Below are 11,887 nucleotides of genomic sequence, written 5' to 3'. Positions count from 1 at the left end.
TTTTAAAATAGTTTTCTTCATACTTTTCGCATAATGTTCTTCTCTGTGACATGAATATCTTTTTGTGTATTGTGTTATATTAATAAAAAGTTTAAAGAAGTTTTTGATATCTAAACACGAGATGGCATTACTATCTAAGGTTTAATTTGCTTTTTTTATTAAACTTATAGCAAAAAATAGTTTATATTTCTATATTTCGTATCAAAGTTTCGAGAAAAATTTTATATATCACTTTTTTTTCAATTTTATTTTCCTGATATAAAATTATAAATCTAGATTAAAATTTTTTCTTATCAGAGATTTCGATTTTATATTAGAATAATATAACCTAAGAGAAGATATAAAAAAGTTTTCTGTAATTTTTTTAAGAATGAAAATTATTTATAAGACTTATCGTATACTTATAATCTGCATATATATGAAATAATTAGTGTACATATTTTTGGATATATTGAAATTTTATTCTATAGTATATTTTATTCAATCGATAATGTTGAAAGTGATATTAAAATGATAAATATATAAGCAAGTGCTGTTCTATTCGATATATACAATATAAAACTAAATTTAATTAAGGTTAATCTATTCTATGGTTCGTCTCTATTTAATTTAACAAATTGATAAAAAAGAGATTAAAAAATAATGGAAGATAAATTAACTAAAAAAAGTTATCGTAAACAAAAACGAGCATATCATAGACTTCTTAGAGATATGAATATTAAATGTTGTAATAATCCTACACAGGTTAATATTTATTTATGAGATTTATTTATAAAAACATTGAAAATATTTTATTTTATCATTTTATTTTATTATAGTATATAATGATTTGCAATGCTGGATTAGTAACTGGATTACAAAGAAAAACATTACAAGATGTGATAAATTTATTTGTTAATAAATATGATTTAATAATGTTACCAAATAAGTCATATTGTTTTATTAAATTTTATTCAATAGAAGATGCTATATATGTGCATAACAAAATTCATGGTAACATTAAAATTAATGGACAAAATACACCATTGTATACAACATTTACAGAATCAGGTATTCAATTTACATTAAAATATATATAGAATATATTTTAATTTTAAGTATTAATGAAAATATAATATGTTCATCTACAAACAAAGAAATACAAACATTTTCAATATTTTAATATTATATTTTTGTTTTAGTTCCTGATTTAAATTATTGTGAATGGTCTTTAAATCTACCTTCTGGTATTAAATTAATTGAAGATTTTATAACTGAAGAAGAAGAAAAAATGTTATTAAGTACAATTACTTGGAATAATGAAGGTAATAAAAATCTGATTGCTCTTATATAAAAAAAATATTATGTTAGAAATTAAATAATTAATAATTAAATTTAATAATTTAATAATTTAACTATTAAATATAAATTTTTTTTATTTAAATTTTAGAACTATCAGACTTAAAACATAGAAAAGTTAAACATTTTGGATATGAATTTCAATATGATACAAATAAAGTAGATCTGGATAAGCCTATTATACCTATACCTAAAAATTATCAGTTTTTACAAATATTATTTAAACAATATCATAATGTTCCATATGAATATGATCAACTAACAATTAATCATTATTTACCTGGTCAAGGTAAATTTTAACTTTTAATGATTAATATTAATCTTTTCATTATAATTAGAATCATAATATTTTACATTTTCATATTTTCGTATTTTAATATTTTATATTTTATAAGGTATTCCATCTCATATTGATACACATAGTGTTTTTGAGGATAGTATATTATCACTATCATTAGGTTCGGCATGCATAATGAATTTTAAAAAGGAAAATAAAAAAGCTTCTCTTTTTTTACCTCCACGTTCATTATTAATTATGTCAGGAGAAGCTCGTTATGCATGGTCACATGGAATTTGTCCTAGACATAATGATATAGTACAAACTTCAAATGGAATAACAACTCAATCACGAGGAACAAGAGTATCATTTACATTTCGAAAAGTTCACAGGGGTGATTGTTGTTGTAATTTTCCTGAATATTGTGATACAAAACAAAATAATTCTACTACTATTATTGATAATAAAATAGCGCTAGGAATAGAAACCTCTTATGTACATGATGTATGTATTATAAAATATCTTTTACTCATTATATGATTTTATTTATATTTAATAAATTATTGAATAAATTTAAGCATTTTCATATAGGTTTATGATAAAATTTCAAATCATTTTGATGAAACAAGATATAAACAATGGCCCAATGTATCAAAATTTCTTCAATCTTTAAAAATAGGTGATATTTTATTAGATGTAGGATGTGGAAATGGTAAATATCTTTATCAAGATAAACATTTATTTAAGGTATGAATTATTCATTTTATATAATAATTACATTTTATATAATTTTTATATAATAAAAACTTTTAATAATATAGGTTGGATGTGATAGAAGTTATAATTTAATGAAAATATGTCGGAGTAAAAATTTTGAAATATTCCTATGTGACTGTTTATATTTACCCTATAAAGATAATAGTATGGATGCAATAATATGTATAGCTGTAATTCATCATCTTTCAACTCATGAACGACGGAAACAAGCAATTTTTGAATTAGCAAGAATTCTTAGACCAAATGGAAAATGTTTAATTTATGTGTGGGCAAAAGAACAAGAAAAAGATTCTATCCAAACAGCTTATTTACGATATAATTTAATTAAAAAAAAAGATAATATTTCATGCACACAAAAGTTAACAAAATATGGTGTAACATTACCAATACATGAAAATCGTACAAAATTTATTTGCAATGACATGCTTGTTCCATGGAAAAGAAAAGGAGGAGGAAATTTCCTTAGATATTATCATGTATTTGAAGAAAATGAATTGTCGCAATTATGTTTAGAAATACCAACTTTTACAATAAATGAAGTATATTATGATCAAGGAAATTGGTGTGTAATTTTACAAAAAAAGAGTGAAATAATCAAATAAATTAGTTTCTAATGAAAAATTATGTTAATTATACCTTTTCACAATTTTAATAAAATTTGAAAAATAATGTTTAAAAAATAAAACAAGAATTTAAGGATTATAAATGCTTTAAATGATTTTATCTTTATTGGAAAAAGAACAAAATACATGGAATATGTGTTCTATACAGGGTTTTAGATATAAATAGTCCCTGATATCTAATTTTATCATTATAAACATGAATAATGCATAATTAGACAAGAAAAGTGCACTGTACAAAGCTCACTCTGCTTGACTTTTATTTGCTATTGTGCTTCAATTGTGTATAACATATTTAATAGCAATATAGATTATCATTATCATTTTTTAATAATAATAATAATATTATTATTATTATTATCAGCATCATACTTTTCATTATTATTTTCATTATTATTACTATTGATATTAATATTATTACTTGTATTAGGTATCATTTGTAAATATATTAGCACACCTTATTCACAAAAAATAATATCCAATTACAAAATAAATGTAGAATAATTGCTTTCAAATACTATTTGAAAAATAATTATAACCAAATATGGTAGCTTATAATTTTTTTTCAGATTTGTTAATGCCAACAGTGTACATAATATATACAACAATTGACAATACTAAACTATTTGTAAAATTGTTATACATTTTTAATTGGCGAGTGCTTGTCTTAGGGCAAAATACATTGTCCCTTCTTTTTTAATAGATTTAAAAACTTATACAGGTCCAACTTCTTCAGGGTCATAGTTTTTTACTCTTTTATTATATGCAATAATTTCCTTAAAAAATAAAAAATTAATAAAAATTTTATTTTTTAATTAATAAAAAAATTTAATAAATTATTTACTCTTTCATATCTGGCTCTATCTTCTTCTGCTATTGCCATATACTTTGATTTAGTTTGAAGATCTGTACTCATCCATAATTTACCCAGCTCTTTGGCAATGTCACCTACTCCCATTTCTGGATGTAATTCTCTCATTTTTCCACGTAACTCTTGACAAAAATAGAAAAAGGCAGACCTAAAATAAAATTTATAAACAAATATTAAACTATCAAAATATTAATCAATATGCAAATACAACATACAATGCTCTTTTAGGTGCATCTTTATCTCTGTATCTTTTTGTTCCTCTACGTGTTGGTCTCTCTGTTTCTTCATGGCCAGTATAATGTCTATCATAATAATACATTTTCTTGTTGCAATGTGCTCCATCTTCAAGATGAACGATCTAAAAATATAATATAATTTCATTAATATGTATTTTAAATATATATAAATTACTATCAATGTTATTTTATAAAAATTTACTTCATTTTTTACTGGAACTGCATTGATTATAAAATTTTTACTTTGTGTATTAGACCACTTTGCTTGATTATTTGAAACACTAGATACATTTCCAGGTTTCATTACAGGTTCACCACATTCTAATAAAATTAATCAATAAATATTTATAAGATAATTGTATATTTTTTGATTAATATTATAATTTTATGCTTATATTATTTATATGAATATATTTATATGAATATTTAATGAAAATTTTCAAATATATTAAATAAATTTTTCACCTTGTGTCATATTTGTTTGACCAACAATCATTGTGTCTCTCATTCCAGAATTCAAAGAATTATCACCCGTTTTTGCAAGATAAACATTTTTTCTATCATTTGATTCCATAATTGTATGAAATTCTTTATAATGTTTTGACCAAGAAATGAATGATTTATCCAAAACCACAATAATCTACACATAATATTTTATATATTTTATTAATTTATTATTTTAAATTTTAATTAATATAAAAAAATTGAAATTAGATAAAAAAAATATGTAAAATATAAAATAATAAATCAGATAAATATATGATATAATTTATAAATCAACTATAATTATTTATTTATTTTTAAAATATATAAAATAAAGTATATATTTTTATATCAATTTTTTCTAATAATAAATAAAGCATTTAAATAAAAGTTTATAATAATGGTAAGATATTAATTATTACTTACCACAAATATAATTTATAGAAAGCACATAACAAATTGTTGTCATGACCTTAATAAAACAGCATCATTGATAATTGTTTCAAGTTCTGCAGCAACATAAAAATATATAAAATTTTTTAAAATAATGTAAACTATATAATAAACATAATATATATTTTTTTTCTAGCAAAACAACAATTAATACAAAAAATATAAATTTATAATTTGATTTTAATTTTTAATATTGATTAACATATTGTATATTTTAACATTATATATATAATTTATTTAAAATTTTTTACTATTTGTTTATATAATTTACAGTGTTAAGAAAACAATTTTAAATTTTATAAATATTTGATTTTTATTATTTAAATATAATATCTTTCATGTAATAAAATTATATTTTATGTAAATTTATATATTTTTTATAGTTATAATTTGTCAAAAAATTCTAAAAACACCGAAACTTTTCATCAAGTCAATCAAAAAATGGTATACATTAACGTAACACACATACTTTTTTGAAAAACCAGATATTAAAAATATAAAACATTAAAAAAAAGAAAAAAAAATATCATTAACGAAAAAAAAAAGAAAACAATAAAATATTTGGAAACATTAAAGCATATAAGTAACGAAAGAGAGATAAATGTAACAGATATTTACCTACAGATGACGTACAAAGGCAATCGCTACTACAACAACAATATAAAAGCTATCTTACGATGCATTACTCAGAAAAATGAAAGAGTACTCAATAGAAGTGAAAATAAAATTAGATATGCTTTTTAAATGGTAATACAACTTACCAACAATAACTAAAAGCAAACGTTATAAAAGATTTCGAGAAAAATGATTATAAGCAACGCGAAACGTAACTTATTAAGCATCCATTCCACAGATCGGCCCTATCTATATGTATCTATCCGTACATATCACGCGTACCGTGATCAGCATTATATACGAAACGCGTATGATATCTAAATACAACTTTTACCAAACACTAAAATTAAGATTATGTGAAGTTTTAAAAATTCACAGATACAATATTCGTCAGTTATTGAATCATAGAATTCGGATTATTAACGACAAGACTCAACGTTAAAAACAGATCGTATAAACTAAGCTGATTGAAGCAGATATGACCGGGCATGGCCACTTGTGTGGTGTACATATATATATATAATACGCGCGAGCGCGTAACTAATACATCAATTTTTTAATATTATTTACTTTTATAATATCTTGAAATTATTATTTTGTTATTAAATATTTTATTTCAGTATTTCGATTCTAATTAATAAAATCACATTAAAATTTAAAAAGAATCAAAAAAAACAATTTTTTAATAAAAAATATTAAGGGACGTTCATACGTTGAATGATGATGTCAAATGTTATCAATATATATTATATTTTCAGGCAATATCGATTGGAAGAAATCATATATTATAAGAACGAAAATCAATTTAATATATATTCTTTTATATTTTAATTGAATAAATGTATATTTTTCATATTTAAACATTAATTAATTAAGATCATTATTTAAGATTATTATTTTAAAAAATATAGAAATTGTAAAAAATTGTAAAAAGTATTAATAATTATATATAATTTTTAAACTTAAATTAATATTAAACTTAAATTAATTAAATTAATATATTAATAAATATATAATCTCACATATAAAAATTATATTTGTTACATATCATAATAATAAATTTGATATTTATAAATAAAATTAGTAATTTTAAATTTTCTTAATTAATTTTAATTATTCTTTATTATTTTCTATTATTACTTTTCATAATGATAAAATAATATATATAATCTATTTCTAAATCGATTATCTCGAAAATAAAATATCGATTAATAAATTTATGTTGTGAGAATAAATGTCGATAATAAAAAATGAAATGGGATAGTGTTTAAAAATATTTATATTTTATTTACAATTATATTAATATGAAAAAGAAAATTAATTTATATTATAAATAATCATAAATAGTGATAAAGTAATAAAATATAAAATTTATATAATTATTACATCATTTGAATTAAAGGTTATACTTTTTTAAAATCTACATATATCTTTATTATAAATAGATATTTTAAATCATGAAGGAAATTCTATTATCAAATTGTGAAAAAAATTTTGTAAATAAATCAGTTGAACAAGGAATAGTATGTAATCATATTTTACTTTATAAAATAATGTATAATAAATAAAATAAATTTTACTTTATAAAATAAAAGTTAAAAATTTATTAAAATGTGTTTTAGCGATTAGATGGTAGAAGTTTATTGGAAGCACGACCTGTTAAAATTTATTTTGCATCTAATTGGGGTAGTTGTATGGTTTTGCTTGGTCAAACGAGGTAAAATTAATGTCAATTTAATGTGTGACAATCTTTTAAAAATATTATAACATTTAAAATTTATTTTTTTACACATAAAAATTTTTCTATATTTGATATTGATCAATAAATATCAATTATAGATTATATATTTATTTTATATATATAAATATTTTATTATTTAAATATTAAAAAAATATTAATATTATATAATAATATAAAATAACAAATTTATTACAGAGTTATAGCACAAGTGACTTGTGATATTCAACAACCAAAGACTTCTCGTCCTAATGAAGGAATGTTACATATAAATGTTGAACTTAATCCAATGGCTGCACAACATTTTGATAGTGGTAGACAATCTGAAATTTCAATATTAATTAGCAGACAACTTGAAAAATGTTATCAAGATTCCAAATGTATAGATCTAGAATCTTTGTGTATTATAGCTGATAAAAAGGTAAAGATATTCTTTTTAGTTTTAATATATTCTTTTAAATAATTTTGAAAATTTTTAATAATCTATAATTATTGAAATTCTTGTAATTAATATATAATAAATTATGAAGAATTGAATATTATTAAATTAAATATAATATTATTAAATATTAATAATTAATATAGGTATGGAATTTGAGAGTTGATATTAATGTTATTAATCATGATGGAAATTTAATTGATTGTGCTTCCATTGCAACATTAGCTGCTCTTTCACATTTTCATAGACCTGATGTAACTTCAAATGGTGAAGATATTATTGTTCATCCATTTTCTGAAAAGGATCCTTTACCTTTAACATTATATCATTATCCTGTATGCGTCTCTTTTATAACATTTGAAAGGTTAACTATTTAATTCCATATATGTTAATAAAATTTTTCATAAAATCATATTTATTTTTATTTTTATTTTTATTTTTAGTGGAAATACAGTTATGGATCCAACATACCTAGAAGAAAGAATTGGAGTAGCTCAACTTACTCTTGGTATAAATTCATATAGAGAACTATGTAGTTTACATTTTAATTATTTAACAAAAACTATGACTGTAGAAGATGTAATATCAGCAGTTTCTAGTTATGCAACAAATTATGCTGTTCAATTAGTGCAGCAAATTAAAGAAACAGTCTTTAGTGATATAAATGCAAGGTGAAATTTTTATTATTTTGTATAAATGCTAAATATATATTAAATTATTATAAATATTAAATTACTTTCATTTTAAAAACATATTTAGGTATAAAAAAAATAATGAAAATAGAAATCGTTTTAAAGAATGTATAACAGCTAAAAAATTGACTACAATGAATAGAGAATGTATTAGTATCAAATTACGCAAATGGGATGAAATAGAAAAATTGGAATCTGATGGTAAATAATTCTTTGATTTTTAATAGAGAACAATTGTTTCAATAATCATTTATTAATTATATTTATATTTAAATAATTATATTTATTTTAAGTTAACATGGAAAAAGAGGTTACTGAAAATTGTACAATTTTAAAACCTGGAGAAGGTTCTGCTGAGTTAATAACAAATACAGTAAATATTCATTTAATTACAAAATACAATTAAATATTAATATAAATCAACATTTTAAAATTATTTTTATAGAGTACATCATTTGGTGAAGGTGGACCTAATACATGGAATGTATCAGAATCTTCAGAAGAAGAAGAAGTAAGTGATATTGAAATCACTGATGAAATAAAAAAAGAAGAAAATAAAATTATAGACAATATAGGTATTTTTCATACTATTATATTTATTATACTTTTTTTTGTAGTAAATAATTAATTGATCAATTGTTACTATTTTAGAAATAAATGAAAGTAGTGAAGAAGAAACTATTGAAATATTAAATAAAGAAGATTTAATGCAATGACTGAAAAAATAATATATTATTTAATAAAAATATAATATACATTTTTATTAAATAATAAAAGATTTCTTTTTCAGTGAATGTAGTCAAAGTTTTATATCATTACAAATTTTTATTATTTGTCTTCAAATGAATTTGTAAATGTTATCAAAATATGAGTAAATATTTATACAAAATTTCTGTGTTCAAAATATGTTTAAAAAAATGTTCTTTCTACAGTAAAATATTTTTTTTTAACAAAATTGTATAAAAATTTATCTTATAAAAAGAACACAGTAAATAAACAATATTTTAATATATATTATTATATATATATTTCTTAATGTATTTTATACATAGTTCTTATAAAATACCTATTCCTATTAACAAGTAAAAATCCATACATATATTTTTGATCTTACTAATAAAATATTATTACAATAACAAAACTGAAATGAAGCCTAGGCTATGTTGTATCATTACTTAAACCATTTTTTTGATCCAATTTATTGGCATTAGTTTTTACTGTATAAATAAAAAAACTTAATGCTTCTTTTTCAATTACAGGGATGGTTTTAAAATGCTTCATAAGTGTCTGAAAATAAAGAATATACTTTATATATATATATATATATATATTATAATTTTACTTATCATTAATAATATATTATATGAAGATTTAATAATGAAATATGCATAATTTCTTAAATGTATAATAATATTCTTTATACTTAATATACCAATATACTTACATCAGCTAATTGAGCTTTATTTAAACCTGGACGTGTGGAAACTTTATAATGTCTTTTATACCGTCTTAATGTGCCAACTTGTAATTGAAAAAGATCAACTTCAGGTAGATCATTATCTGTCTCACCTGAATCTTCCTCTGAATCCTTGCGTCTACGTTGTTGTTGTTGTTTAGATCTTGCACATTGTATTACTTGCTTATGGTAATCACAAATGTATATATGACGTGCCTAATGATAAATGAGACACATAATGATATATTATTATGATTATATATAATAAGATTTGTATTTAAAAATATTTCTTAAAATTAATTATTTATATAAAAAGTTACAAAAAAAAAAATTGAAGAAATATTAATAAAATAAAAATATAAAATATAAAAACATTAAATTATTTTTATTTTTATTTTATTTATTAATTTAAAATATATATGTGATTTAAAATATTTAAAATATTTAAAATATATATGTGATTTAAATTATACATAATATTTAATTATATGGATATATTATTAAAATTTAATAAATATTTATATTAATATGACTTTGTAATATATTTAATAATTCTAATCATTTTAAGATTCTAAAGAATTTTAGAAAATCATAAATTATGAATACTAAAATTATATCTATTATTTTATAAAAATAACTTGTATGAATGATATACAACATAATATAACATAAAATCAAGGAAGAAATTTCAAAATAAAGTTAAATATATGTATGGTAATATAATTTTTTATTATTATCATCTTACCACTTGATCAAGATTAAGTTTTAATCGTCGCTGAGTTACAGTTTTTTGAATACGTTTACTATAAGAAGCGTTGCCAGCTGGCCGAGTACATCGTTCACCCTCATCTACAAGGCAACAAATTTGATCAGCAGCTCCTCTGGAATCTTCTTCACCGGTACTGAATCCATTCATTTTTTTTTATTCTTAACATCAACTAAATCGGTATGAAGAGTATTTAGAACTTTAACAACCTCGATATCTTTTGATGTATGTGTTTGCGTCAAAAAACAGCGTGACTGAAAGTAAAATATACTCGATGATGTCTACTTTTCACACTCATAATTTTTCATTGAATTTCATTTGTTATTGATAATTCTTCAAAGAAATTTATATTTCAATTGCCAGTGCAAAAAAATTTTTATTTAATGTAAAGATTCAAATAAGAAATCGATAATTTAAATATTAGAGTTTGCGTATTACGAAGACTTCAATGTTAAACGATGTCATATAACATTTCACTTTCTTTCTCTCAAACAATTTAACATACGAGTTGATTTTATGTATATATTATTATAAATATTTTAAAAATTTTGTTACAAGACAAACATTTAACACTACTATCTCTTCATAATACGTTTATGTTTCTACAAATTTCTTTAAAGTTCTCTGCTACAGCACTTCACCGCGTTTTATTATTTACACATCTACATTGACTCATACAATACTGTTTGAAGTATGTATGCATATATATGCATAATGTAAATATGTATACATGCATATATTTATATACTATGTGCATATGCACATAAACGATATGGCTTAACTTTGAGAAATGCCTGTTTAGTAAAATTCAATTCTACCAACTTTATATTTCGCTACTGATAGAAGATAAATAAATATATATATATACATATATATATATATATACATATATATATATATGTATATAAATATATATATATAATCTGATTCATTAGAATATTTTGTTGTTATTATATATTTATTTTTTTTATTACAATTATTTAATTTTTTATTCAATTTATTATCAAATTTGTTATATATATTTTCTAAAATTTTCTATATTTTTTAATATTATTTGATATTTTTAATTTTTAATCTTATAAATTACAAAAGATAAACAATGTGATAAATAATAAGTAATATGTTT

At 20.5% G+C, this 11,887-nt stretch overlaps 4 protein-coding genes across 10 annotated transcripts; 2 read left to right on the top strand and 2 right to left on the bottom strand.

Annotated features, from left to right (window-relative positions):
* The first annotated feature begins 128 nt into the window (after positions 1-128).
* LOC107997909 (alkylated DNA repair protein alkB homolog 8) lies at positions 129-3,013 on the top strand. Of its 2 annotated transcripts, none has more exons than XM_017056851.3 (7): positions 129-744; positions 819-1,050; positions 1,182-1,304; positions 1,430-1,627; positions 1,734-2,119; positions 2,207-2,362; positions 2,437-3,013. In XM_017056851.3, exons 1-7 carry the CDS (start codon positions 643-645, stop codon positions 2,992-2,994), a joined length of 1,755 nt encoding a protein of 584 aa, XP_016912340.2. In that variant the 5' UTR covers positions 129-642; the 3' UTR covers positions 2,995-3,013. The 2 variants fall into 2 exon arrangements, with proteins under 2 accessions (XP_016912340.2, XP_061931310.1); XM_062075326.1 differs by having other exon boundaries at positions 166-744; positions 1,797-2,119.
* A 70-nt stretch (positions 3,014-3,083) lies between these two features.
* LOC107997910 (putative high mobility group protein B1-like 1) lies at positions 3,084-6,744 on the bottom strand. Of its 2 annotated transcripts, XM_062075328.1 has the most exons (8): positions 5,817-6,744; positions 5,674-5,702; positions 5,029-5,111; positions 4,585-4,759; positions 4,322-4,440; positions 4,099-4,241; positions 3,857-4,031; positions 3,084-3,788 (listed from the first exon to the last, which is right to left on the bottom strand). In XM_062075328.1, the coding sequence occupies exons 4-8, from the start codon at positions 4,691-4,693 to the stop codon at positions 3,726-3,728; spliced, it is 609 nt and encodes a 202-aa protein (XP_061931312.1). In that variant the 5' UTR covers positions 4,694-4,759; positions 5,029-5,111; positions 5,674-5,702; positions 5,817-6,744; the 3' UTR covers positions 3,084-3,725. The 2 variants fall into 2 exon arrangements, with proteins under 2 accessions (XP_061931312.1, XP_016912341.1); XM_017056852.3 differs by lacking the exon at positions 5,674-5,702.
* On the top strand, positions 6,744-9,551 carry LOC107997779 (exosome complex component RRP45). The gene is made up of 9 exons (XM_062075327.1): positions 6,744-7,193; positions 7,293-7,387; positions 7,607-7,829; positions 7,994-8,211; positions 8,291-8,518; positions 8,607-8,740; positions 8,833-8,912; positions 8,985-9,114; positions 9,191-9,551. The coding sequence occupies exons 1-9, from the start codon at positions 7,128-7,130 to the stop codon at positions 9,253-9,255; spliced, it is 1,239 nt and encodes a 412-aa protein (XP_061931311.1). The 5' UTR covers positions 6,744-7,127; the 3' UTR covers positions 9,256-9,551.
* On the bottom strand, positions 9,542-11,553 carry LOC107997924 (histone deacetylase complex subunit SAP30 homolog). Of its 5 annotated transcripts, none has more exons than XM_028666724.2 (5): positions 11,440-11,527; positions 10,971-11,015; positions 10,741-10,844; positions 9,984-10,211; positions 9,542-9,826 (listed from the first exon to the last, which is right to left on the bottom strand). In XM_028666724.2, the coding sequence occupies exons 1-5, from the start codon at positions 11,516-11,518 to the stop codon at positions 9,698-9,700; spliced, it is 585 nt and encodes a 194-aa protein (XP_028522525.2). In that variant the 5' UTR covers positions 11,519-11,527; the 3' UTR covers positions 9,542-9,697. The 5 variants fall into 5 exon arrangements, with proteins under 5 accessions (XP_028522525.2, XP_028522526.2, XP_061931313.1 ...); XM_028666725.2 differs by lacking the exon at positions 11,440-11,527 and adding an exon at positions 11,420-11,438; XM_062075329.1 differs by having other exon boundaries at positions 10,741-11,015; positions 11,440-11,553.
* Positions 11,554-11,887: the final 334 nt, after the last annotated feature.

The sequence above is a fragment of the Apis cerana genome, linkage group LG5, assembly GCF_029169275.1.
Source record: "Apis cerana isolate GH-2021 linkage group LG5, AcerK_1.0, whole genome shotgun sequence".
Taxonomy (NCBI): Eukaryota; Metazoa; Arthropoda; class Insecta; order Hymenoptera; family Apidae; genus Apis; species Apis cerana.
This window is presented reverse-complemented; position numbering and strand designations above follow the sequence as displayed.

What these genes read in the sequence shown, in the direction of transcription:
- LOC107997909 (XM_017056851.3), top strand. Translation starts at nt 643, where the DNA reads ATGGAAGATAAATTAACTAAAAAAAGTTATCGTAAACAAAAACGAGCA. An exon ending in TCATTATTTACCTGGTCAAG is followed by an intron (nt 1,628 to 1,733) that starts GTAAATTTTAAC and finishes ATATTTTATAAG; the next exon opens with GTATTCCATCTCATATTGAT. An exon ending in AAACCTCTTATGTACATGAT is followed by an intron (nt 2,120 to 2,206) that starts GTATGTATTATA and finishes ATTTTCATATAG; the next exon opens with GTTTATGATAAAATTTCAAA.
- LOC107997910 (XM_062075328.1), bottom strand. Translation starts at nt 4,693, where the DNA reads ATGGAATCAAATGATAGAAAAAATGTTTATCTTGCAAAAACGGGTGAT. An exon ending in CAGTTCCAGTAAAAAATGAA is followed by an intron (nt 4,242 to 4,321) that starts GTAAATTTTTAT and finishes TTATATTTTTAG; the next exon opens with ATCGTTCATCTTGAAGATGG. An exon ending in ATAGAGCCAGATATGAAAGA is followed by an intron (nt 3,789 to 3,856) that starts GTAAATAATTTA and finishes TTATTTTTTAAG; the next exon opens with GAAATTATTGCATATAATAA.
- LOC107997779 (XM_062075327.1), top strand. Translation starts at nt 7,128, where the DNA reads ATGAAGGAAATTCTATTATCAAATTGTGAAAAAAATTTTGTAAATAAA. An exon ending in AGAAAAATTGGAATCTGATG is followed by an intron (nt 8,741 to 8,832) that starts GTAAATAATTCT and finishes ATTTATTTTAAG; the next exon opens with TTAACATGGAAAAAGAGGTT. An exon ending in TAAAATTATAGACAATATAG is followed by an intron (nt 9,115 to 9,190) that starts GTATTTTTCATA and finishes TTACTATTTTAG; the next exon opens with AAATAAATGAAAGTAGTGAA.
- LOC107997924 (XM_028666724.2), bottom strand. Translation starts at nt 11,518, where the DNA reads ATGCACATAGTATATAAATATATGCATGTATACATATTTACATTATGC. An exon ending in ATACATCAAAAGATATCGAG is followed by an intron (nt 10,845 to 10,970) that starts GTTGTTAAAGTT and finishes GTTGCCTTGTAG; the next exon opens with ATGAGGGTGAACGATGTACT. An exon ending in ATAAAGCTCAATTAGCTGAT is followed by an intron (nt 9,827 to 9,983) that starts GTAAGTATATTG and finishes CTTTATTTTCAG; the next exon opens with ACACTTATGAAGCATTTTAA.